General features: G+C 36.3%; 1 protein-coding gene across 17 annotated transcripts in view; it reads right to left on the bottom strand.

Moving 5' to 3' along the window:
• Window positions 1-5,452: 5,452 nt before the first annotated feature.
• ELF2 (E74 like ETS transcription factor 2) overlaps window positions 5,453-25,793 on the bottom strand; it is a 94,912-nt gene continuing 74,571 nt past the window's right edge. For 8 of the 17 annotated variants that reach the window (XM_042983876.1, XM_042983879.1, XM_042983880.1 and 5 more), the window contains 7 exons: window positions 18,524-18,637; window positions 16,492-16,665; window positions 13,931-13,969; window positions 13,491-13,577; window positions 9,047-9,239; window positions 8,082-8,429; window positions 5,453-7,705 (listed from right to left, as the gene is read on the bottom strand). In XM_042983876.1, the coding sequence (XP_042839810.1) occupies window positions 7,078-7,705; window positions 8,082-8,429; window positions 9,047-9,239; window positions 13,491-13,577; window positions 13,931-13,969; window positions 16,492-16,665; window positions 18,524-18,637 (1,583 nt within the window). In that variant the 3' untranslated portion in view covers window positions 5,453-7,077. The remainder of the gene's footprint in view (window positions 7,706-8,081; window positions 8,430-9,046; window positions 9,240-13,490; window positions 13,578-13,930; window positions 13,970-16,491; window positions 16,666-18,523; window positions 18,638-25,793) is intronic. The other 9 variants (XM_042983882.1, XM_007091794.2, XM_042983883.1 and 6 more) reach the window with 5 other exon arrangements.

Below are 25,793 nucleotides of genomic sequence, written 5' to 3'. Positions count from 1 at the left end.
TACTGATCATCTTTTTTGCCTTGGCCTCCAAGACATTCAAAACCAAACCTTGTAGCTGAATTTTAATTACTGTGTAACATTTTACAACATGTATTCTGTATGCTTTCATCTTTTGCCATCCTTTTTTCTTTTACCTATTTTTTGACTTTCACTTGTTCTTAGAATATGTAAACTATCTGAAATTCTTTTGGTAATAAAGCAGAGTATAAATTACCTTGCTACATTAAACAGATTCAGGTTTCTAGATGTGGACAATTTGCGTACAAGAATGTTGAAATAGGATTACAGAATCCTTATCTATAATGTAAAAACATCAAGAACTATGATGGAATGGGGGCACCTGGGTGGCTCAGTTGGCTGAGTGTCCGACTTGATTTTAGCTCAGGTCATGATCCCAAGGATCATGGGATCAAGCCCCTGCGTGGGGCTACGTGCTGAGCATGGAGCCTACTGGGGATTCTCCCCTTCTGCCCCTCCGTCTCTAAGATTAAAAAAAAAAAACTAAGAAAAGAAAGATAATGGGAGACTGGGCACCAAGAATATGTCCAACACCTCATTTTGGTTTCCACAGATTGGTAAATCTGAAGAGAACATCACAGCAAAATTCTGCAACGTTTTAAGATTTAGTTTGTGAGAAAGTAAGGATCATTAGATGATAGTACAGACTTATTCCTAAACTGACCTACCCGCCGCCCCCCCCCCCCGCCTTTTTTTTTTTTTGGAAGGGAGGGAATGGAGATTGAGGCTAAAACTGAATTGAGAGGCAGAGAAGTTGTTTTTAGGTCTGCCACTGACTAACCTAACTACGACTGAGGAGTCCATTGTTTTCAAACCTTAGTGTCTTTATTTGTAACACGGGCAATAGATCAGAAAATCTCTAAGGTTTCTCAAAACATTGAACTCTGGTACCTCCACAAAATTTGAGTTTCTATTCACACTGCTCAAAACTGTTTTTGCAGGGGGGCCTCTGACTCTTGGTTTTGGCTCAGGTCATGATCTCACAGTTCGTGAGTCTCAGCCCCACATCTGGCTCTGCACTGACAGTACAGAGCCTGCTTGGGATTCTCTCCCTCTCTCTAAATAAAATTAAAAAAAGTCCCTTTAAAACAAAATATTTTTGCAATTTCTTGGAACTGCTTCCATATCCAGTTTTAGGGTGCTCTCCAGAAAAGTACTGTGAATTTTATAGCCACGTCTCGTTTTGAACCAAATACGGCATTACCTAGCTTGATTCACATCAGTTTATCTACCTCAAGTGACTTGGCAGTTTCTAAAACTAAAATCTTCCTCAGAAAACTTGCCTCTATTAATTATGTTTTAAATTTTAGGCCCTGCTCCAGGAAGCAATTAGGAAAAAAAAAAAAATTTTTTTTTTCGAACAATGGTAGCATTGTTGGCATTAGTATATAGCTTTCCAAAACAATTTCTTTGAAGGGACAAGGCACGTTAACATAATATACTGTTTTGTAAGACTTTCTCACCTTAATTAAAGAGCTGTTAAATATGAGAAAGGCTTTGGAATTGATGAAATATATAGTATGTAGGCTTTTCAAAAGCCTGTTCTAATACTTTTAAAAAAATGTTCTATTTATTTTTGAGAGAACGCAAATGGTGGAGGGATAGAGAGAGGGGGGACAGAGGATTTGAAGCAGGCTTTGTGCTGACAACAGTGAACCTGATGTGGGGCTTGAACTCATGAACCGGAAGATCATAACCTGAGCTGAAACTGGACGCTCAACCGACTAAGCCACCCAGGTGCCTCAAAAGCCCGTTGTAATACTTAATACACCTATGTCAAACTACCTTTTTCTACTGAACATTTAGAAAAGCTTGAGATAGAGCAGATCCCTGAATATAAAGCTTTCTTTGATTGTATCCATACAACTTGCCAGCAGCAACAATGAAGTCTCCTAGACATAGTTAATACTGATGCCTGGCTCCCGCTGCCATACGTTGTAACTGAATTGGTATGGAGTGTGACCTGGGCAACAGGATTGTTCAGTCTTCCCAAGTGATTCTAATGGGCAGCAAAGGTACATGTTACAGTGAATTAATATCCTGTAACTCAGAAATAATTTGCAGGTTATGTAAATAGTACTTCATCTGTTATGATAGCGATGGTGTCACTTAAGTCTTCTGAAATAGACAACACTTTCTCAAAGTTAAACATATTACTATAAGGGGATGGGAAGAAATCTCTTGGGAGAAGACGACAACTGTTATTTTACAGCCTATTTATAGTTCAGTTTTATTTTGTTTTTGATACAGAAGTATTAAACAGTCTTGTTGTTTGTAAGTTCTCACTGTGGAAGTTGTGATATATTGTGTTTAAGTCCTGAACTCCCAACATTACTGCTGAGTTGCAGTGTTCAAAAAGATAGTTACGGTTGCTTAAAACGAGAACTAGATAAAAATCAAATCAGATCAGTCTCCCTTGCAGGACTTGAGTTTTCAAGGCTTTGGAGGCGTGATGCGCAAAGGAAGCAAACCAGTGCACTTGCAAAGGGTTGCATAGTATCTTCTCATTCTCTTTAGGAATGTATCACTGTGTACGACTTCCTACAGAATATTGTAAGTGTTAATTACGGAGATTGTATGGTGATTGTAACATAGGGGCTGAAGTACAAATAAATCACAACCACAGAGGGCTTGGGTTGTGAATGGTTAAAAGCTGTAATACAGGGAAAAGTTACAGTGACAGCTATGGAACTAAAATAAAGTAGGGTTATTCTTGCCTCCCCAAAACAATGTGCTGTGTCCATGCCCTCGGAGTAGGCCAGGTGACTTCAAGTAAAAGTAGCATAGGATATACTCTGTAAATAACCCCAAAGACAATAAAATTGTCTTCCTGTGTAAGTCTAATTATTACACACGACGGATTTATACACAGTGATCAGAGATGCCTTCTCTGTAGTGAAGTAATTGCCAGGTTGTCAGAGGGAGGCCACTGGTAACGTCTCAGGTGCCCCATCCCTTATTTTCTGCCTTCAAGGCCACCGCCTACTAGAACTGCCCTTTTATTTTTACTGTATCAACAATCTCTGGCTTTTTCTTTGGCCACCTATGCTTAGCCCTTTCTGCTACACTTGATAGTGTTGCCCACCATATCTGGAAATGTTCCCTCATCCGTCCTTTTAATTCTCTGTGAACCATCTTTCATTTCCACTGCTTATTCTTTTTCCTCTCCCCTAACCCTGGTCTTTATATACATTACACATTTCCGTCTTTATCCTCAGAATTCACTCAGAGTAGACCACTTCCCAACCTGGGTGGTTTCCCAGCCTATTTCAGAGATTTTTATTTTGATATCTGTCACTTCTAACTCCATAAATAAAGTGAACTCCTATGTGGGTGAATGCAGAGGGAGGTCTAGAGAGCAGCCATCTGTGGAAGGGCCTAGTGAGGTACCGGTGCCTGGAAAGTTTGTAGTCCAGAGATGACCAAAAGAGAAGCAAGAGAATAAGGCTTGGGAAGGTAGGCAGAGGCCAGATCAAAGGACTTAAATGTTCTGCTTTGAACTTTTATGTTTTCAGGAAGAGATGCCATTGAAGAATTTAAAGCAGTAGCAAGAGAAATGGACTACAGAGAGGCTTGGCAAGATGAGCAGTAAAGGTAGGGAGGATGGGAAAGGAAGCTACTTACAAGGTACTGTCAAGAGGATTTGGTGAACGGCTGGAGGTAGGAAGTAAGGTGTCTGGAATGGTTTCTTCTGGCCTGAGTAATGGGCTGCTGGTTATGTCATTTACTGAGCTGAGAATAGATTTCAGAACAGAGCTCAGCTGGACATTCAAGGAGTAAATCGTAGGCATTTAGATAAACCCAACTGAGCCTGAAAACTCTAGGCCAGAACACATTTGGCAGTAAAAACAACAGGCATGGATGAAATTATCTTACAATTCAGTTGAAGTAAAATCGTAATAGTAAGCACTTACTAGAGTGCTTGCTAGATGCCAGGCACTGACTCTAACAAATTAATTCATTTAATTCTTGCAACTACTCTGAAGAAAAGAGCCCCATTGACAGAACCTTAGTGTTAACACTAAATGGGAAAACTGAAGGACAGCAAAGCAGACTAAGAGGACTGACTGGTCAGGTAGAAGGTTGTCATGGAAAACCAAAAGAATTTTTAAGAAGCAGGCTAAGGCACAAGGTCACATGAAAAAAATGAAGTGTGTTTGATTTTACTGCTGTATTATTGGACCCCAGTGAGAACTGTTTCTAAGCCAGAATTCAGCCACTGAAGAAAAAGAGACAGAATGATAGGCTATTAAACTGCTGGAACAAGGAGACCAAGGAGGTGTGAAAGGAGAGGAGAGGCAGAGTCCAGGAGGAGGGCACACCTGCCACCTCCTTGAGACAGGTGGGTGAGGAAGGATGCCCGTATAAGTAGATACTCTTAAAGCAAAGGATCCAGATATGGAGGGAGTTCACAGCTCACGACAGACGGCTGATTATTGTTCAAAAGCCCTAGTGAGGCTGGAAAACATAGTGGCATCAAGCTATTGTTATGTGGTTCCTCAATATACCAGACACAAAAAACAAATGTAGGTTACAGTTTGGAAGGGTTGAGATTAAAAGCCATACCACTGGTGATTTTAATCAGCAGAAACATTCTGATCAGTAATACTGTCTACATACAGGTTTTCAGATCTAGACCTTAGGTGTACTTGTTCTGAAAGAGCTAGAAAAATGTCTAGGCAGAATGGTAGAGATAAGCTAGGTAGTTCTGGTTTGACCCAGTTAGAACCAATTAATAATATAGCGGGGAGGGGGGTATATTATTCGTTGAAAATTTAAGTCTTATCTGTCATTCACAGTACATGACTTAGATTCTTAGCAAATGTGTTACCAAAACCAATACGTGTCTGAGTGTCCAATATGCTTAGCACTTTGGGAGTGGTGAAGGTATGGTATAAGCTATATATGTACTCTTTGCCCTCAAAAAATATAGAAGATAGGACTCAACAAATGAAACTATAGTGCAAAAAAGAAAGTGCCAAAGAAAACTGAAATACTTAGGAAATGTTTTAAAAGTAGGCAGAATTTGAGCTTAACTCCCAAATGGGATAAGAAGCGAGTTTTTCTTTCAGCTTTTATTAAAAAGTACCATCAGGTAGGGGCGCCTGGGTGGCTCAGTCGGCTAAGCGTCCGACTTCGGCTCAGGTCATGATCTCGCAGTCCGTGAGTTCGAGCCCCGCATCGGGCTCTGTGCTGACAGCTCAGAGCCTGGAGCCTGTTTCAGATTCTGTGTTTCCCTCTCTCTCTCTCTCGGACCCTCCCCCGTTCACGCTCTGTCTCTGTCTCAAAAATAAATAAACGTTAAAAAAATTTTTAAAAAAAGTACCATCAGGTATATTTATGGAAAAGATCAATGCTTACAAAGGGTTCGGTTATAAAAATCTTTGTTGACCTAAGTAGTATCTGATCAAAAGCACAATTAAAGGCCACAAAATATTAAGTATCAGTTTATTTAAATTTCTAAAAGATGTAAAAATAGACAACTTTTCTTTGTAGTAGAAAGAACATGAAGATGTGGAGTCCTAGGACCTAGTTTGGTGTGAAATTAGGAAACTCCTGTAATCCCTCTGGTACCTACCTCCATTTCCTAATTTGCAAAAGGGCAAGAGTATTACTTGTTCATCCTAACCCTCAAAAGGTCTGTTTGAGAAATAACTGGTCTGATTTGAAATAGAAATTCTTTACGTGTGGCCAACATTAAAATAATAAACTCATCACGGTAAGTAGAACATTATAGTTCATGACAGTAATTAGAAATTAAGTGGCAACATGCAGATATTTGCAAATATTAATGTAATGAAACAAAACAGAAGGAATATTTCTTCACACGGTAGTTGGGAAGGAGAAATAAGACTCCTACTACTTAACTAGAAATAAGACTTCTACTACTTAACTAAAAGTGTCTCTATACTAGCTTTTGAATATTATAAATATCACCAGACACCAAACCACAACATAAATTTCATTTCTATATTTCAGAAAACCTACTTGAATACACTTTGAAACAAGAGTACAACAAAATAGAATATACTTCAAATGTTGAATATACAAACTATTATAGTTCAAATCTGAACACTGGTACTTTCCCTCTTAAACTTCAACTAAAAAAAAAGAAAGAAAAGAAAGGAAGGAAAAAAACAAAAACACCAGGTATTAGAGCTACCTGACAAAAATTCATGCTGAGCCTGAACTTCCAAGTGACAGTAGAACTGGAACTGATATGTCTGCACAGATGCCAGGGCTAAGTGAGTGACACAGGCAGGTTACAGCAAAAGGCCAGAGCAACTGTTAATTTGTCCACAATTAGGAAACTGACAGACTTAAACTACCATATAAAATGTTACATGTAAATTCTATAACAATACTGTGCTAGGTACAAGATTTTTAAAATTTTTCTTTTAATAAAAAAGCTTTACACAAACAAGCCATTAGCTTATTTCGATAAAGAAAACTGAAAATTAGTCTAAGGCCTTTGTTTTAAATCAGCTTAAGCTATATGATATAAAAAAAAAAATCGCACTAGATCTTTTTTGCTATCTTTCTGAAAAGCTTTTGGATCCATTTTCAATTCACATTCTAAAATACCTATATTAGCAGTCTTCACGTAGCACCAGTTAAGTGAGTTCTGTGTGAACACAGTAATAATTGCTGGTATGCATATAAAATGCATCAAAAATTGCTGTATGTAACAATGAGATCACCCATCCCAACCCCTCCCCACTGAAAACTATATAACCTCTTACAGAATGTTAGTGTTCCAAGTCTTAGTGTAACTTGATATTGTAGTGAGTTGCTTGGTCCCTTTTCAATCCTTTTTCTTATTGATGGGTTCAGTTGTTTCCTACTGTAAGAGGCAGTTTTCTGTCAGCATCTCCGTATGTAGTTCATTTCCCACTGAAACATGGGATAGGTAATTTACTTCCAGTAAGTTTGATTGTTTTCTTATATGCATTAAAAATGTTTTAAAGTCTTCTTTTGACTCTTCTTGATGACCTCCCTTGCAAGTATTTATGTTAGTACTATTACTAACAGTCTTAAGTCCGTGGTAGGGCTGCTATTTTATTTCTCACACGTCACTAGTCCTTCCGTTTTCATAGTTACGGGAAGGGCAATAGCTGAAGGTGCACTGACAACCACTACGTGGGTCACTGTCTTATTTCCATCTGCTGGTTTTTCTTCTTGTACCAGCTGCAAAGTTTTCACGTCATGTTCCTGCTTTTTTGCCACTGCTTCCGATTTTACCTCTGGCCCTTTTATGACCGCACTGATAACTCGGGGAGGAGTCTGGCCAGATGCCTGCTGAGTAGGCACCGATAGTCTCATTACAGGTGTACCATGGGCTATGGAAACAGGAGTAAGTGCTCTCACAGCCAGCGGGGTTCCAACAATGTTAATGCTTCCCGATCCAGTCAGATTTGACTTTGTCTGAAGTTGACACTGTGCAAGTTGTGTAGCTGGGATGGTAATAATTTTGGCAGGCTGCATGGTGATTTTGTCTCCATTTTCAGAAGAGGCTGGCATCACAGTAGGGATTGTCTGAATAACTACCTTTGGAGAGGTTGCTGTTGTTGGACTAGTGCTGGTTATTAACGGTGCACCTGCATTAACTGACTGAACTGCCACAGTTGAAATTTTCTGACCCAACGATGTCATTACAACAGGTACTTGCATCGCGACACGAACTGTCCTAGTAGATTAAAAAAATTGATTTAATGTTAGACAATAGGTTTCTTGAGCAAAAAGATGAATGCAAATCTAAAATGTACAAAACTATTGCTCTCAAACTCTACAGGTGTACTGACAATTTACAGTATGAAATAGCATGAAATAAATACATTTTAAAAACAAAAGCCCACACTAAGTTCCATCTACAAAACCATAAAAACCAAGTCAAGTTAGTTGAGACATCTACTTTAACAGCAACAAAACACATTTAAAAAAGATCAGGCAATTTTCCAAGTCTTGATGACAGTGGGTTCTTAGGCTGCTAACATTAAAAAGGGGACATATTTTTGCTAAGGCACTTTCTAAAATAAATACGAGTAATGGTTTCCTTCACTGACCTTGGAGCTGCCGTTGCTGACACAGATGTGGTAGTAGTAGGGGACCTGGATGGAGCATCGTGACCAGGGGAAGTGATATTCACAACTCTAGCTACACCCTTCTCTGCTCTGGAGCAGTTTAGAGAGGAGTTTTTCCCACCACGAACAGAGGTTGCTGCTTTTAGGAGACTTTCTGCAGACAGTGACACTCGTTCTAATGATTTTTCATCAGTAGCTGCTGCTAAGTCTTCATTACAAGTTTCACTTTTGTCGTCGTCTATGACCACTATGTTTTTGGGCATATCCTTGAACTGATATACAAGCCTCTGTCCTTCAACCTTTGCAAGAATACCCCTTTGGTAATAATATCTGTAAGGGAAACAGTACTACATGAATCAAGTGCATTACATTTTTTTTTTACCCCCCAAGAAACACCATGTAGAATGAATAGTAACAGAAACATTCACTTGTTCCTGTTAGAGACCAGAAGGAACTCCTTTAAAAGGCTGAATCTGGAGTATGTGAATACTGTCACGTAAACTATATGTCCATTTACAAACACCCCTAATTACAAGAAGGCATGTATACTGAAAAGTTTTATGGGTTTCCCAAATTGACAAAACTTAGGGGAAATTTTCATATTAAGATAAATCCATTGTAACAAATTCACAGGAACTAAAAAGTAAATTAACGATTTGGAAACCATTTTGTTTGCGTTTAATTTTCTTAAAGGTCTTCAACTTTTCTATTAAAGAATGGTCCTAAAATTAAGCACATTTTTCTGCAAAGATGGGTTTCCAGTGATGCTGCAATTTTAGACATCTAGACCAAAATCTTTCTCCCTATCTACCTCCAAATCCAAGAAACTGCTCTAGAATATCCCCCAAATTGTTATAATAAGGGGCTTCTAGAGCTCTTTTTTAAACCACTAAGACAATGTTCAGAGGTATTACGTTTTGTTTAAAAATTCACTCTTGTGTTCTTACCTCAGAGCTCGTCCCATAGTTTCATAGTTCATATCTGGCTTATTCTTATGCTTCCCCCAAAGCTTAGAGACAGCCTTGGAATCCACAAGCTTGAATATGCCTTTTTCTCTCTGAGTCCACTTAATATACCGAGGACAAGTATTTTTATCTTGAAGTAGATCTAAGAGAAACTCCCACAAATAGGTTGTGTTTCCTTTGAAAAAGTGATAAGACATTGGTGAAAAATTCTTTAATATAACTAAAAGCAAATATTTAATTATGCTGAATAAAAATTCATTTATTACTGGTAAAACAAATGTACTAAGAGTCTGTCAATAAGTACTTGACTATATGAGCAATCACTTATACAGTGTCAAATTGTGTCGCCCAATTACATATAAACTATCTTTCATTATAAAAGTCCTACATACACTTGTTTGCTGGTTTTCAAAAATAATATCCTATTTATAGTTATGATACTCCTATAATAGAGGTCCTGGGTTTTGTACTATTATACATCACCCTATCCTAAATTTTGAGTTCAGTAAAGGCAAATGCGTAATGCATAGCACAAAGTGAACCTGAATTAAACATAATCTAATTTAATCTATTTATAGATTTAAACCATGAATAAATTTGCACCAGTATGTTTATCATATAAGCCCAAATTCCGTGATCAAAATTCATCAAAAGGCACTTATTTACTGGAAAGGCAAGTAGTACACAATGAAATATGCAAAACTTTTAGACATTAGTCCAAGGATCTTTTTATAAGATCTATATATATACTTTTATAAGATCTATACTATATGCTATATAATGGCACACCCAACATGAGGCTCAAACCCACAACCCTGAGATCAGGAGTCGCATGCTCCACTGCCTAAGCCAGCCAAGCTCCCCGAAACATATTTTTCTTTGGTTCACCTTTATGCATGAACTCTGAAGTACATGTCTTATAAAGTATAAATTACCCATGACCCTTTAAACATTCTTTTATCACTCCTCTGGACTACCAGTCAATTTGGATTTGATTATCAATGAATGAGAGCTACTGCCTCTAAAAATAGGGTTGTTGTTGTTTTTTTTCCTTAACTGCTAATCTCTTTCTACTGATGATACCCGATTCAGTGAAGATAAGCAGTATATTAGGATTTCATTATACACGAACAATTCAGTTAGTAAATACATTTGTGCTTCAGTCTTAAAATATGAACTCCTTAAATAGAAATACTAAGTAGTATTTCTAGCATTTCCTTTAACTGTCAAGTATTCATCAAATGTTAACTATATACAACATTTGATCATATACTAACAAAATTTGAAAATGGGATATTTCTGCAGAGTAAAATACTTATTCATCACACACTACATAGTAGGACACAAAAGAGCATTTAAAACGTGGTCCTTCAAGGAATTTACAATCTAGTTGGGAAGGGGGAAAAAGTAAATGACAAGTTAACAATACAAAAAAGAAGTAATGGTTTGAAATGACCTAAGATCTATCACAAGGCAATGCATAATTATATTCCAAATAATTGACAAAGTTTCTGGGGTTTCAGGAATGAAAATAAAGTGGATCAATAAAGCATGAAGACTTGGAAAATGACTAAGATGTGCATAGAGGAAAAGGAGAGAAACTGGGTAGGTAAGGTAAAGAACTTAATCCCCCAAAGAAGAGTCAATATTTTTTTCCCCTTTGGAGAACTCTTGAGGGCAGACAAGTAGTGGACAGTGTTTATAAGATCATCAGGCTTTTCAGGCTGCTGATTTTCTTTTATTCCCCTCATAAGCCTCTAGGGCCAGAGGTTCTTAAGTTGATCAAAGAACAGAAAAGAACACTGAGAAGAAGAAAATTACACACACCACCACGAGTCACTGGGTCATCTCTAGGCTCCTACTCACTATCCCCTTACTCTCATCAAATCTAGATCCAAATTACAGCCTTCATGAGAAGAACCTTTAAGGGTGGGAGGCTTCCAAATTAAGCCACTGCTACTCAATCTAAATGCTGATGCTCTTCCTCAGGCATTTCATTTTCATTCTGGAATTCTCTGAAAATTCAATAAATTTATTAAGCCACAGTTGAGACCAGTGTGCATCTCTTGACTTGAAAAGATTAACCTTCAACTTTACAAGGTTATTTATGGCTCTGAAACCCCACTGCACCAGCATCAACATGTATAAACTATAGGTAACCTTCAACCACATCAAGATGAGTACTTGGGACATTTTTATTTTCTTTGTGATCAGGCCCCAGAAGTGGATATAGTAAAAGTGCAGAGAACTTACTCTGTAAAAAAATGTTTGAATAACAGACAATGCCTTTTATATAGTAGGGATTTGAGTGCCTCCATGTTTGTTGAACTAGACTCATAAACGTTCCTCAGGTTACCTTTAGGTACCACTCCACCCCAGTTCCCAACCACAAGTTAAAACTTAAAAGTCTTCATCTCATTTTAAGGAAAACAATTTGGAAAGGGAAGCCTTTATCAGACAAGGTAGTTCATTAAGCCTCTGACATACTGTCAGCATTTACAATGACATTTTACAGAGGAAACACTGAACTTCTTAAAATTTTTATTTTTATCTTTTTTTAATGTTTATTTTTGAGAGACAGGAACAGAATCTGAAGCAGGCTCCAGGCTCTGAGCTGTCAGTGCAGAACCTGATGCAGGGCTCAAACCCACAAACCATGAGATCAAGACCTGAGCTGAAGTTGGACATTTAACCAACAAAGTCACCCAGGCACCCCTTAAGATTTTATTGCTAGGTAATCTCAAGATTTTATTTTTATTTAAAAAAAATTTTTTAATGTTTATTCATTTTTGGAAGATGGAGAGAGACAGAGCACAAGCAGGGGTGGGCGGAGAGAGAGGGAGACACAGAATCCGAAGCAGGCTCCAGGCTCTGAGCGGTCAGCACAGAGCCCGACGCGGGGCTCGAACTCACAAACCGCGAGATCATGACCTGAGCCGAAGTCAGACGCTTAACCAACTGAGCCACCCAGGCGCCCCTCAAGATTTTATTTTTAAGTAATCTCTACACCCAGTGTGGGACTCAAACTTACAATCCCATGATCAAGAGTCACATGCTCTACCGACTGAGCCAGCCAGGTGCTCCCAACTGATTTTTAATCTTTAATCTTCACATTTACCATGCTGCCTCAAGTTTAATAATACAATATGGGAATTTTAACAAAAAGTGATTCTGACTGGCAAAAACAGGTCACCACAAAGGTTTTCTCCAGTGTTAAGCATAAGGTCTTTGAGTACAGGAGACTGCTGATGATGGGAATTATTTTAAAAACAGTAATAATTGTATACAACATAAATTAAAAGATAAAACCTAAGATGTTAGAAATGTAAAATGACCAAAGACAGACAAGGAAATAAGTATCCTAAATCCGTCCTAAATTGAATTATTATTGGTTCCTCAATAAATAACATTTCAATGTAACTTGATTTGTAACGGATTTTTTTTTTTTTTGCCTTTATTTCCTGGCAAACTTATTAGAGAACTTTTTTTTTTCTAAAGACTTACTTTTTGCTTTAATTATTTAAAATTAGATGTAAAACCACCTGTTGAAGATGGAATAAACTTGAATGTATTAAACCAAAATATATCCAGCTATTAAATATAGATCTGAAAACATTCGTGAAAGTAAGAAATTTTGGTTATCAGATAATCAGAACACACCTAAAACCATGATTAAAATTACCTGAAATCAACTTACTTAACATATTAAGACAACAGAATGTAGAAGTCTTGTTAAAGTTTGTTTTTAACGAAAATATGCCAACTCTAAAGCAAAAATATGGTAAGTTTTTGTTCTGACTCCTGACAGGACTGACATTGGTTGAGTAGGAAATTAAATCCAGTTTGCCTTGGGAATTCTTGCATTACCTCTATCAGTTAATAAATGATGTATCCGAAATAAGTCTTCATTATAAACTCTTTCAATTCTGAGTGGCTCTGTGTGAGGATGAGTGCTGTTACACATACCTCCCCATCAAGAACAATGGCCCTTAAGAAGGGTGTGCTGCACTTAAGGGGCACCTGAGTGGCTCAGTCAGTTAAGCTCCGACTCTTGATTTCGGCTCAGGTCGTGAGCTCACGGTTCACGAGTTTGAGCCCTGCACTGGGCTCTGTGCTGAGGATGCAGAGTCTGTTTGGGATTCTCTCTCCCTCAAAGACTGCACTTAAGACAACCTTTCCCAAACATAAATGCCTACTGCCTTTTACTCCCCCATAGCCTATCTATGGCTACAGAATTTCAGTGGGGTAGGGACTGGGTACAAATTAAAAAAGCTCCCCAGGTGATGCTCATACATCCCTGATTAAGAACTACTACCAAAGACTGTCCTTACGCTTGTACTAGAAATAATCTTCTTACAAATGCAGAAATGTCGACTGAAAAAAAAAAAAAATCATCTCACCTCCAAAACAGCCCTCCCCAAATTACCTTTGCCTTCTCTGGGTTTCTTCTTTATACCTAACTCAGGAGACCCATTGGAAATTGGTGATTGCTGGGTCTTTGGTTTACGGCCAACTGAAAAAATAAGATTGAAACCATACAGTGAAAACAAGAAAAACAGAAGCACGATCAGCAGACTCTGTGAGAACACATTATTCATGAAATTGACACTAATTTGTGTATTAATATACTGCAGTGTATATAAAAAACTGCATTTAAAAGGAGCATTAAAAGCACTTCTGCAATTTCAGATTACAGCAGTTAGTTGGCAGTAATTTCAGTGTATATGGCAAATCAGGTACTACCAACCTATTATTTATATGGTCAGAGCCTCAATTTGCTAACCTCTTCCAATAATGTAGCAATGGAAACGAATTCTAGTATACACTTTTTTGTTCTACAGGATTGTTAGAAAAAGCTTTACCTACCTATTGCAGAGGATGTGGTAATCTGCGAAGCCCTTTCAGCTCAAATGAGGAAAAGTAAAAAGTGTTATTTTAAACACTCTATTGCTCTGAGCCAATCAATTCACCAGAATTTAAGCATGTGTGTCCAAATTTCCCCACCTCAACGTGTAGGTACATTATAAGGATAAAAAAAACCTTCCAAATAATTATTTAGTGTGTCTAATAAGGGTGCCCTTCCTTTTGCTTCTCACTTCTGCCATAAGGCTCTCTCAGACAGACTAGCATCCACCGTGAACAGAAAGAAAAGCAAGAGCTGCACTTTATACTAAACGTGTAAGGCTGAAATGCATTGTTTCCAATCCTTAGCACTGACAGAAGAATTCTGGCAAATGAGGGGGAAGCCTCCACAAAGGCTGGGAGTAGCCAAGCATACTATATTTACAGATTATATTACTAATTTGGTGATTGTCATACATCTGTGATTTCTGATGTCACTCTGTTCTTCATTAGCAAGGATTATTTAGAGCTAAATAGAGACCTAAATTAAAGTGTTTTATTTCAAACTACATAGCTTTTATATTCTAGAATTCATCATGGTAAAACTAATAAATAAGAAGTTGCTCTGACAAAAATTAAAATGGAAAGTTCACTGGTCTCCTTATTAGAACAGAGATTAATTTCTCAATTTAAATAATGTTTAGATGTATAAATCAATCAGTAATAAGTCTCAAGCAAAAACAAAAAAAACAAAACCAACTTCCTTAATCAAAACGTTAGCCCAGGGATGTGGCCTGGGTGCCTTAGTCGGTTAAGCATCCGACTGTTGATCTCAGCCCAGGTCTCAATCTCAGGGTCATGAGTCAAACTCCATGTTGGGCTCCATGCTGGGTGTGGAGTTTACTTAAAAATAAATAATAATTTAAAAAGCCCAAAAAGGCTTAATTTGTTTTCATATAAAGTAGTATTTGTGAAATCATACTCCTTAAGAAATAGTTTATTCATCAGTAGAAAACAAGGTTCTCCAAATTAATTTTTAGAATTGCATGTAATCGTCTCTTGGAGATTCATAACACACATTAGTATATCAGAAGGATCTGTTATTAAAAAACAACCTACTTGGGGCATCTGGCTGGCTCACTTGGTTAGGCATCCGACTTGATTTCAGCACAGGTCATGATCTCATGGGTTTGTGAGACTGATCCCCGTGTGTCCAGCTCTGCGCTGACAGAGCACCGCATGCTTGGGATTCTCTCTCTCCCTCTCTCTCTGCCCCTCCCCCCCACTCATGTGCGTGCACGTGCTCTCTCTCTCAAAACAAATAAACTTAAAAAAAAAAAAAACAAAAAACCCTACCTAACTCTGTATGTCCCAAATGAACTTAAGCACAAAATACAAGGTATATATATTTACAAATACATTATTTATATTTTAAATGGTCATTAAGACCATCTATTTTCAAATACGTAAAATTAGTGTTAAATTGGCAAATTATTTCCTGGTTTATATCATACCACATTTTGGTTCCCTAAATGATCCCATTTTTCATGGTCTTTTCCATCTTCTTTTAAATCCAAAAATTCCTTAAGTATTTTGTAATAATAGCTCCCATGTGAATACAGCCAGCCAAGGCTACAATGGGAAGGTAGGTAAACAGGGCTATTTATATGTATGTCTTTTGTTTTTAAACATTTACAGCAGGAAATAATTCTTTCTAAATTCTCTCTCATTCATAGCTCTCGCAAGATACATGTAATCTACATGTAACACATGACTGAAGGTACTCATTCTTCACTGTGTCCCTCACAGTAATGCGCACAGACCTATAAATATCACAGCAATCTGAAATACCTCTAATAGATGAAAAAGCTACCATTATTTCTAACACAAGTTTTTCTTACTTTTGCCTTTTTTTCTACTCTAAAATGTGAAGAGATACAGAAGAAAATGGAATTAGATGAGTACCCATTTATACAGATTTTTCATTTTTTTCAAGTTTTACCTTTGGACCGAAGAGGAAAGAAAAGGACCCAGTTGCTGCACATCCCTTAGGGATGCTGGAGGTGTGCTGGGGCTTTGTGCCTCACCCACTGAGATCAGGTCAACAGAAGTTTCAGCAGGAGTCAAATAGTAAGTAGAAAGGCTCTTTATCCATTGGTGAGTTTATTCCACTTAAAAGTCCTTACTGGCAATCTTGGTGTTTTAAGACAGAAGGTAAATAGCATTGGGCTTTCTATTTTAATTCCCACAAAAGAGGGGAACATAAGATTATTAAAAATAGAGAAAATAAAAGTTTTTTTAAAAACAGAAAGCAAATAGGCAGTGAATCTCTGATCTTCCGTTTTCCAACACTTGTTATTTGCAGGCAACTTACTTTACAGCTCAAATACACACTCCTTTTAAACAGTATGAATATGTTAAAACACTACTTTAATCTCAATTTGTTGATTCTTTGAGAATATCTAGTTAAAGATAACTTCAATCTTAAATCTACAGCATGTATTTCCTATGTCCCTTGATGTGGGAAAAAAAAATACCAGAAAAAATTTCACCCACTTTTCCAGAAATGTATAAATATACTCTACCTTTTTTCTTTTTCATTGGTTCATGGCTATCTGGTGATGTGGGAATAGGAGAGGTATCCATTGGTTCGGATTCTTCAGTTGACACCTCCACTACAGTTTCTGTAATGACATCTGGCCTCATAGCAGCATGGATAAATTCTGGAGTTGATACACAAGGAGGGACAAACACTTCCACTATAAAGAAAAGTTGAAAAATTAAAATTTCCCACCCCCATTAACACTTTTTAATGCGGACAATTCAATATTTGATAGAGGTGAGACTTATTAACAATTCATCAAAACAGGATAAATGCCTGAAGTTAATGTGCTGAATATGCAATATGATCTCAAGTATGTAAGGAAATGAATGCAAAGAAAATCAGGCTGAAGGTAAGGTGGTAAAAAGGTGGGGATCATACGAGGTCACCCCCCTTCTTCACATTTTTACATGCTTTTGAGCTTACTGTAGAAGACTCTGAATTATTTTGACAATTGGGAAAACATCTGAAAATAAAATAATAGTATAATATAATAGTGAGTTCTTTAATAATTACTTTCCTTCCTGGTACCCATCATTATGCTCTAACTAGGTAATACATGCACATGGTATAAAATTAAAAACATTTAATAAAGGGACACCTGGGTGGCTCAGTCAGTTAAGCGGTCAACTCTTGATTTCGACTCTGGTCATGATCTCACGGGTCTTGAGATCAAGCCCCACATCGTGCTCTGTGCTTACAGTGCAGAGCCTGCTTCAGGTTGTCTGTCTCCCTCTCTCTGCCCCTCCCCCACTTGTGCTCTCTTCTCTCTCAAAAATAAAATGTTACAAAAATATTTTAAAAACCATTTAATAAATGTGTCTGCAGTGAAAAGAAAGCACTTACACATCATTTCAAAATATGAGGAAAAGGAAAACCTCATTACAGCCCAATTAATATCATCTTTCAGTATTTAAAATTTTATTTAATGTAACAGTCCTGATGTTTTGAGTCACTAAACCAATACATACAGACTGCCATTCGGTGTTCTATTACAGTAATGTTGCTCTGGTTTCCTTTCCATGTGCATGAATAATCAGAATATGACATTTCTATTTCAATTAGGAGACAGTTAATACATACTATTGTGGATCAATACATTGACCAGCATTTCCTAACTTTTTTCTCACATCTCTAAATAATACATGGGATTCCAATTATTAAAAAGGACATTTGCTCTTAGGATTTACTATAAATCCCTATAATAAGAAAGGCCAATATCATTGTATTAAGTCAACTTAACACCTGGACATTAAAATTGGAAGACAAAACGACTCTCAAAGGCAGTCTTAAAGAAAAAACGGGACCAAAAGAAAAAGAAACTTGTAGCCTGAGGGAGTATGGGGAAATGGTGGAAGCTCTATCTCCTCTTTCCACCTCGGATGGTTCCCTGGAGCTACTGCCTATTTATCACTGAAGAAAGGATAGAAAGCAGTCTTGGGAGGCAACTCCACCACCCCACGTGCCATTCCCTTAAGGACTACAAAGGTCTCTAATTTACCCAGAACTAAGAAAATAAGACATGACAGGAGAAGTAAAAACTTAATGAACATTTATCTGTCTATAGTGGGCATTTTCTGCATCATTTATTATAAAAATCAAGTATTTCAAGTATTTAAGTCTTGGGAACTTTGACAAAGATCAATTATTGCTGTCACAGGTATTCGTGCATAATAAACCTTGAGAACAACAACAATCCCCATGTATTTAAGAAGAAACTTTCAGGGCACCTGGGTGTCCTAGTCAGTTAAGCCACCGACTCTTGGTTTTGGCTCAGATCACGATCTCGCAGTTCGTGCGTTCAAGCCCTGCGTCAGGCTCCACACTGACAGCATGGAGCACTCTTGGGATTCTCTCCCTCCCTCTCTGCCCCTCTCCAGCTCCCTGCTTGCTCACTCACTCTCTCAAAATAAAAACAAATTTTTTTTAATTAAAGACAAAAACAGAAGAAACTTTTATTTTAGATACGTGGAGTGATGTGACATGTTTAATATAAAACAGAACAATTCACATACCAGGACTTCTTGAATCCCTTAAGCAGGTAGGAGATTCCATATGAAGCAGGGCTTCAGCAGCTTCAATGGTCTTATCTGTACAGTGTGCATTACTGCTATGAACTGATGCTTCCACTGGGGGGAAAATAAGTTCTACTCAATTAAAAATATACTGAATACATTACTAAATTAAAACATATTAGTCTATGAGAAACAAATTCACTCTCATATGAATAAATAAGTCATTGATACATATTAGTCCATATAAATTATTTACACAAATAATTTAAAAAAACAATCTGGTATCTATACTTTGCAAAATAAGTGTTGAATTATAAAGCAACTATTGAGAATGATTAGAAATTACCAAGAAATTTTTGAATCTTATCGAAAGGAAAACAAGGACAGACCCTTGAAATCTGAATCTTACATCAACTTTAGAACAAAACTAACTTGGGGGTAGGGGGGTGGATAGTTGTAGTTTAACAATTGGGGAAGTCAATTCTGTATCTTGACATACTGCTACTGAAATCAGGGGATATACCTTGCAGAATCAGTGGGAAACACATTTCTACATTAGTTTAATGAATTGGTTTCTTACAGACCCTCCTAGGTGAGTACTCTAACATAGCACCAGAACACTAGGAACTTTCTTCCCAATAACCTTGTCTCTTCTTCAGGACTTCACTGGGCTTTTCTGGGTTTTACCCAATAAATTTGTCTTTAACGTTTCTGTGTTTGTGGGGCGCCTGGGTGGCTCAGTTGGCTGAGCGTCCAACTTCGGCTCAGGTCACGATCTCACAGCTTGTGAGTTCGAGCCCCATGTTGGGCTCTGTGCTGACGGCTCAGAGCCTGGAGCCTGCTTCGGATTCTGTGTCTCCCTCACTCTCTCACCCTAACCCACTCGCATTCTGTCTCTGTCTCTCTCAAAAATAAACAAACATTAAAAATAATAATAAAGTTTCTGTGTTTGTTTTCCCATGAAGCCTTTTCTAATTCTGCCACCTTCTGTAACTCTTTTTTAGCACTGTATGCTTTGCTGACTGAAATACCTGTGAAACAGTAAAACATAATACACCAATCATTTGGGCTTTCAAGTCCAACAGCTTGGGTTCTGCCACTTATATGTTACCCTAGACCAGCTCAGTTTCCTCCTTCACAAAACAGGTGTATTACTTACCTCATATAGGTGTGAGAATTAAGTGACGTGCAATACCCATAAAAAACATGTACAGTGCCTGGCATATAGATAAGTATTTAATAAATGATAATTTCTTACCACTCCTATAAGATTATATGTTCCCTGAGGTCAGGAGGGCTATCTTAATTCATCTTTATATCTGCTATAATTTCCAATACAGACTTTAAATACAACAGGCATGCAAGTATTTCTTTTATATATTAAAGTTAAAAACAACCCACAGACCTCACAGGGAAATTGGCCATTCAAAGCACAAACTTGCATTAATGACATATTAATTTCACACCCTGACTTAAAATGTTGAATATTCTACTTGGTAAGAGCTTCTGAAACATGAATATGCAACAGTTTCTAATTTGATAGATTTTTCTCAGTATGTCCTATAGAAAAACTAAAACGAAATATTTGTATAAGCTGCATAAACCATATGACAGATCCATACATTCTACACACTAAAGATATGAATCTTTTAAAACTGTTTTCAGGAAACTCTGAATTGAAAAAAAAAATTCACTTAATCTCAAAATTCACCAAATGCTAAAGCTTTAGCCTTAAACAGTAGTCATTTGGAGAGCATTTACTTAAAGGAAAAAAAAAAATCCAGCGACTGTTTTACCACCTGTTGCACATCATCCACACTCTCAAGCAAGGTACTGAGTCTCTCCAGTTGCTCTTTCCATTTATGGAAATCTGCTCAAAGCTAAACAGTTCCAGAGAGGCAGCCAAACCTCTAAGTAAATCTATCTTTAGGTGACCCTGCTTACTCTTTATCTGCAGCTTCACTGAAGCAAAGGATTCAATCAGTCCCAGCTCAACTTTAAGAAACTTAGTAAGTATAAAATATATTACCATTCTCAAGTAGTTTTTTCAAAGTGCCTCCCCCAACACTCACATGTATTAAAGAACCTTGGAAAGCAGTTTCTCAGGCTTTTAAAATTTATTCTAGGAACTTCATTCTCTCTAGAGTCTGCTTGTGTTGCAATTTAGGTGTTGTCTTATGTGCTATTAATAAACTATCCTGGGTAAACTAATTCCTTATGTAATTGTATTAAGACACACCCTAAAAACCTTACCATATTAAAATGACAGCTTCAAAGCACTTGATAATACAGAAACAGAATTTTACCCAATGTTTAATGTTTTCAGTTTATAAACAATGAAATGTGCCTAATGGTTACATATAGTGCTGCTCTGAGTTTTTATGCAGTTTGAGGCACATTTCATGTTAGTCATGTTGCTATTTCTGACCTCAAACTCCCGTCTCCCCCAAATTCAACATATTATTTCCCAGAAATATTTTACATTTACAGAGTAAAACATTACATAACAAACTTTAAGAATTAAATTTACCAATTCATATTTTAAATTTAGGATAAGAATATAAAAAATGCAGATGTTCTTTATGAATTATCAAAGAGAAGATCTAATACTCTGTGTTCTGTCAACAAATGGTTGTTGAGCACTTATCATAGCCAGATCCTGTGCCACAAATCTGAAATACAAGTGTGAATAGATCTCTGGCCTCATGAAGCTTATACTAAGAGTTTAGAAACATAAATGGTAATATCAAAAACATAAATGAAAATAAAATATTTCAAAACTAAAGAAAAGTACAAAATAAAGTTACTCTGTAAACTAACAGCTTATTAAGTAGAACACTGATTTCTCTCTCTTTTTTTTTTTTTTTGATGCTTACTAATTTTACCTTTTGTCATTTTTATTAACTGAAATAACTCTAAGCACTAGGAGCTCATACTTAAGATCAATTTGCAATATTGTACCCGTCAGTATCCAAGAATACTTAACCATTTTGTAAAAGAAAGCACTATCTCCTTTTAATTTTCTTTTGTTGATACAAGTCTGTAAGTAGTTTCTGATAAAAGAAATTTAAGAAATATTTCTCAGGGTGCCTGGGTGGCTCAGTCGGTTAAGCTCAGGTCATGAGCTCCCAGTTCATGGGCTTGAGCCCTGTGTAGGGCTCTGTACTGATAGCAGCCTGCTTGGGATTTTCTTTCTCTCTCTCTCTCTCCCTCCCTCCCTCCCTCCCTTCCCTGTTTTCTCTCTCAAAATAAATAAAATAAACTTAAAAAAAATAAATATTTCTCTTATTCAAGTTTCTGTAATTTTTAAAACCTTTCAATTCCTTTGGTTCAGCTCAGTAATTCAAATACAATTTAAACTAGAATTATGCACAATTCTTAAGGATAAACATGAATTTAACAGTGTTGTACAATCAAAGTAAGCAAATAACCAAACTACATGCAAGGGCTTAAAACTCCTTATCTCTTACTTAAAACCTGATTTACTGGCATCTTTCTAGACCTGTGTATGAAATTAATGAGAGGAAAAAAATAAGCAACACATTTTAAAAATTGAAACAATGAAGACAAAAGTAATCTGAAAGGTATCATTTTCTACCTAAGACTAGTAGGTGGTGTTGCTGGTTAATCCCTCTTGGAGAAATAAATGTATCAAATAAACTTCAAAACAATTTCAACTTTAATCATTGTGCCAAAATCAAATTTGCTTTTTTATGCCCTCCTTTAGTATTGGTAAGAGTCTTGTTTCATTTCCAGCTTTGTAATCAACTGGTGTTTGTATGGCAGAGTACTCCAGACTCACTCAACAGCTGTTACAAAATACCAAACTTGGTAATTAAGTCTGACAAGAGACATACCTCTCAGCTTTGCAGAAGAGAATGCTGGCAATGGATCTAGTTCATAAGAAAGTTCTTAAGGTCAAAAATAAAAATTAACAGCAACTTAATTTGAGAGCAATGGGAAAAAACAACAACAACATTTCCTTAAATGATAGTAGTATGCCCCTACAAGCAAGACCATAAACTAGTATTACAAGGTCATCACTCAACTGTGCACCTGACTTACTACAGCTTATCTCCTAATGCCCCAAGGTGTCAACAGGTGAGTGAAGAATAAAAAGAAATGCAATAAAAAGGGGGGGAAAAGGTAAAACTTTTGGGACACTCCATCTTTTCTTGTTCCTCTTTGACTTTCTAATTACTATAGTTACAATTTAAAAGTTTAAAAGGGAAAAAGAACTAAAATTATTTTTGTAAAATAGAGCTACTCGATGAAAACTTAACATGAGGCACGTTTAGTTTTTAAATTCCTGCAGCCAGATTTTAAAAAGTAAGACTGAAATTAATGCCTTTCATTTAACCCAGTATATTCAATATATTGTCATTTCAACACGAAATCAATATAAAAGTTTTCCACTGTTTGTTTAAATTAGTTAAAATTTAAAAAAATTAAAAATTCAGTTTCTCAGTCACATTTCAAGTACTCAATAGCCGTATATGGCTAGTGGCTATGGTACTGAAAAGTGCGGACTAAATAAAACTGTAACACAGCTATTCTCAAACTTTTTTGGTCAAGGGAAACTTTTATACTCAAACTACTGAAGACCACAAAGAGATTTTGTTTATATAAGTCCTATTTTTATGAATTTATTTTATAAAAAAAAAATTTTTTTTTTTTACTATTTATGGGGGAGGGGGGCAGAGAGATAGGAATACACAGACTCCAAAGCAGGCTCTAGGCTCTGAGCTGTCAGCACAGAGCCAGATGCGGGGCTCGAACTCAGACCATCAGATCGTGACCTGAACCCAAGTCAATTGCTTAATTCACTGAGCCACCCAGGTGCCCCTATACAAGTCCTATTTTTAGATATTATTCTATTTGAAATTGAAATTAAGAAGACATTACAATATTTATAAGTTCATTGAAAATAATAAACCCAATACTTAGAAATATCACAAACAAAAATCAGTAAGTAGCTTTGTTTTACATTGTAGCAACTTTTTGTTAATACATGATAGAAACACAGTTGAATTCATATTTGCTTCTTCATTCAATTTGTTGTGATATCAAGTCACATAGCCTCTAGAAAACTCTGAACACTTGTGAAAGTGAAAAGGCAAATGTCTTAGCATTATTATGAAAACAACTTTGACCTCACAGACTCCCTGAGCCTAGTTACTCCCCAGATCCTCAGATAAGAGATTTCAGTTTTTAAGAACTGCAACTGTAATCTGTTGCCAAACATAATAACATCCAAATTCTATCTTAGTGTTTCTGTAACTTTTAGCTTCTAGTGTGTATAGATGAAAAATTATATTCTATTTTCCGTAAGTACAACAGCATTTTGTCCACTGACACATAAAGGACTTAGCAAGTTTTTCACAAATACTTCTTTGCATCCCTATGAACATTTAAGCTATAGATTAACACAGGGAGTTTAAATAATTATCAAGAACATTCTCCTGCCTGCCCTTTTCAACCAACCACATGTTTCTAAAGATTTTATGTTAAATTATCCTGGTTGAGTAAACATTGATGTTACTCTTCAACTCAGTTTTTATATGAATTTTAGTACTTATGCTGCAATGAATTCTGAAGAGTAATTTCTTAAACACATTTCCAAATAAAAATTTTTTAACGAATGCCATCTTTCCAGGTTTATTTTAACACATGCTTCAGTTTTTCACATCCTAAATTGTTTCCAAATTGATCTTTTCAAGATTGATACCAGATATTTCAATTTACAGTAAACTGGAAATGATTTTCAAGTTCAAATTTCACAAACCTTTGACAAACTAGACAGATTTGTTTTGTCAGTGAAAATACTTAAGCTAAATTTCCAGAAACCCCCCCTTCCTGCCCCCCCCCCCATTTATTAACAGCATTAAAGTAGAGCAAAAGTTCTGGTGACCTTATCTCTCAATTCCAATTTCTTAATTCTCAATTTCTTAAAACAAGTAGAAACAAGTCAAGGGAAGTATAATTGAGAACAAGAAGGTAGAATATTTTAAATTGAAAATCTTCCAGAAAGTCTATAGACCATACACACCCAGTGCTTTCACATAAATGTTAAGAAAGTAACATTCATTTTTCCTATAGACTAGACATTTATTTTTCCTATAATTAGCTATATACGTTTATGTGTGTGTATATATACATACTATGTATGTATGTATGTATACATGAAAATAAGCCTAAACTATATCATAGTCTCATTCAACATAAAGACCTGGCCTCAAGTTCCAATGTGACACAAAGACTGGCTAGCAGAAATTAACCCAATTATGTAATAACCTTACAGACATATTCATTCACATGGTGTAATGTAAAAAAAATCCCAAAAAAATCCTTCACTGTCCATTAAATATTTGAGCCACTTATAATTTTAGAGCTTTAAAAATTATTAAAGATCCCCTAGTCAGTCTTGTTCTCTTACAGAAAGTGAAGCCTTAGAGAAGTCAAGTCACTAGCACACAATTAGGTTAGTGACAGTGAGATGCAGATCTTCATCTCCTGACTTCAGGGTCAAGGCTCTTTCTCATACATCACACTGTAAATGAAAGTTTTATAAAGTATGTCAAGTCTTTACCACAAAAATATTTTCTATGTTAAAAGTGATTTTTAATAAGTAAGCTTATTTATTTCATTCTTAAACTCCTCTGACAGCATAAATGGTAATAACTAAAGCTGAAGTTGATAGCTAAAGTTGATAACTTCAAAAGGAGGAAAAGCAAAAGTGTATCCTCAGTACCTTAACATATAACAATATAGTAGTGGTAATATTAAGTGCTTTATAAACTTAGAAACAACAGTTTTGCTAACAATATTCAACTTAAAGCTTACCTCCTTCTACAAGTTTTCATTAGTATCAGTTATTATACACTAATCATCAACCTATTATAGCATTAACATTTATGTATTGCATAGATTTACATCTGTCTCCCCAATTAGACTGTAAAATCTTTATGAGGAAGAATTATGTCTAACACTCGATGACTTCCCTCAAGGGAATAAAAAAGTATCATTCTATTTTACAAATGCAAACTTCACAAACATTACTCCGCCAACATCACTGGAAATTGGCAGCAATCTAAATTTTTATTAATTTAGATCCATGATTCTTCATTTTATGGGTCACGTTTCCTCCCCAACTTTTAACTCACTGAATAATCCTTGGGTAAATCAGCAAACCTATCTCAAGTTTCCTTCTAAAACAGAGCTTGAAAAAGAGCTTCAGATTACGTGAAAATTATTGAGGAAATAATCTGAA

The sequence above is a fragment of the Panthera tigris genome, chromosome B1 (assembly GCF_018350195.1).
Source record: "Panthera tigris isolate Pti1 chromosome B1, P.tigris_Pti1_mat1.1, whole genome shotgun sequence".
NCBI classification, from domain to species: domain Eukaryota; kingdom Metazoa; phylum Chordata; class Mammalia; order Carnivora; family Felidae; genus Panthera; species Panthera tigris.
This window is presented reverse-complemented; position numbering and strand designations above follow the sequence as displayed.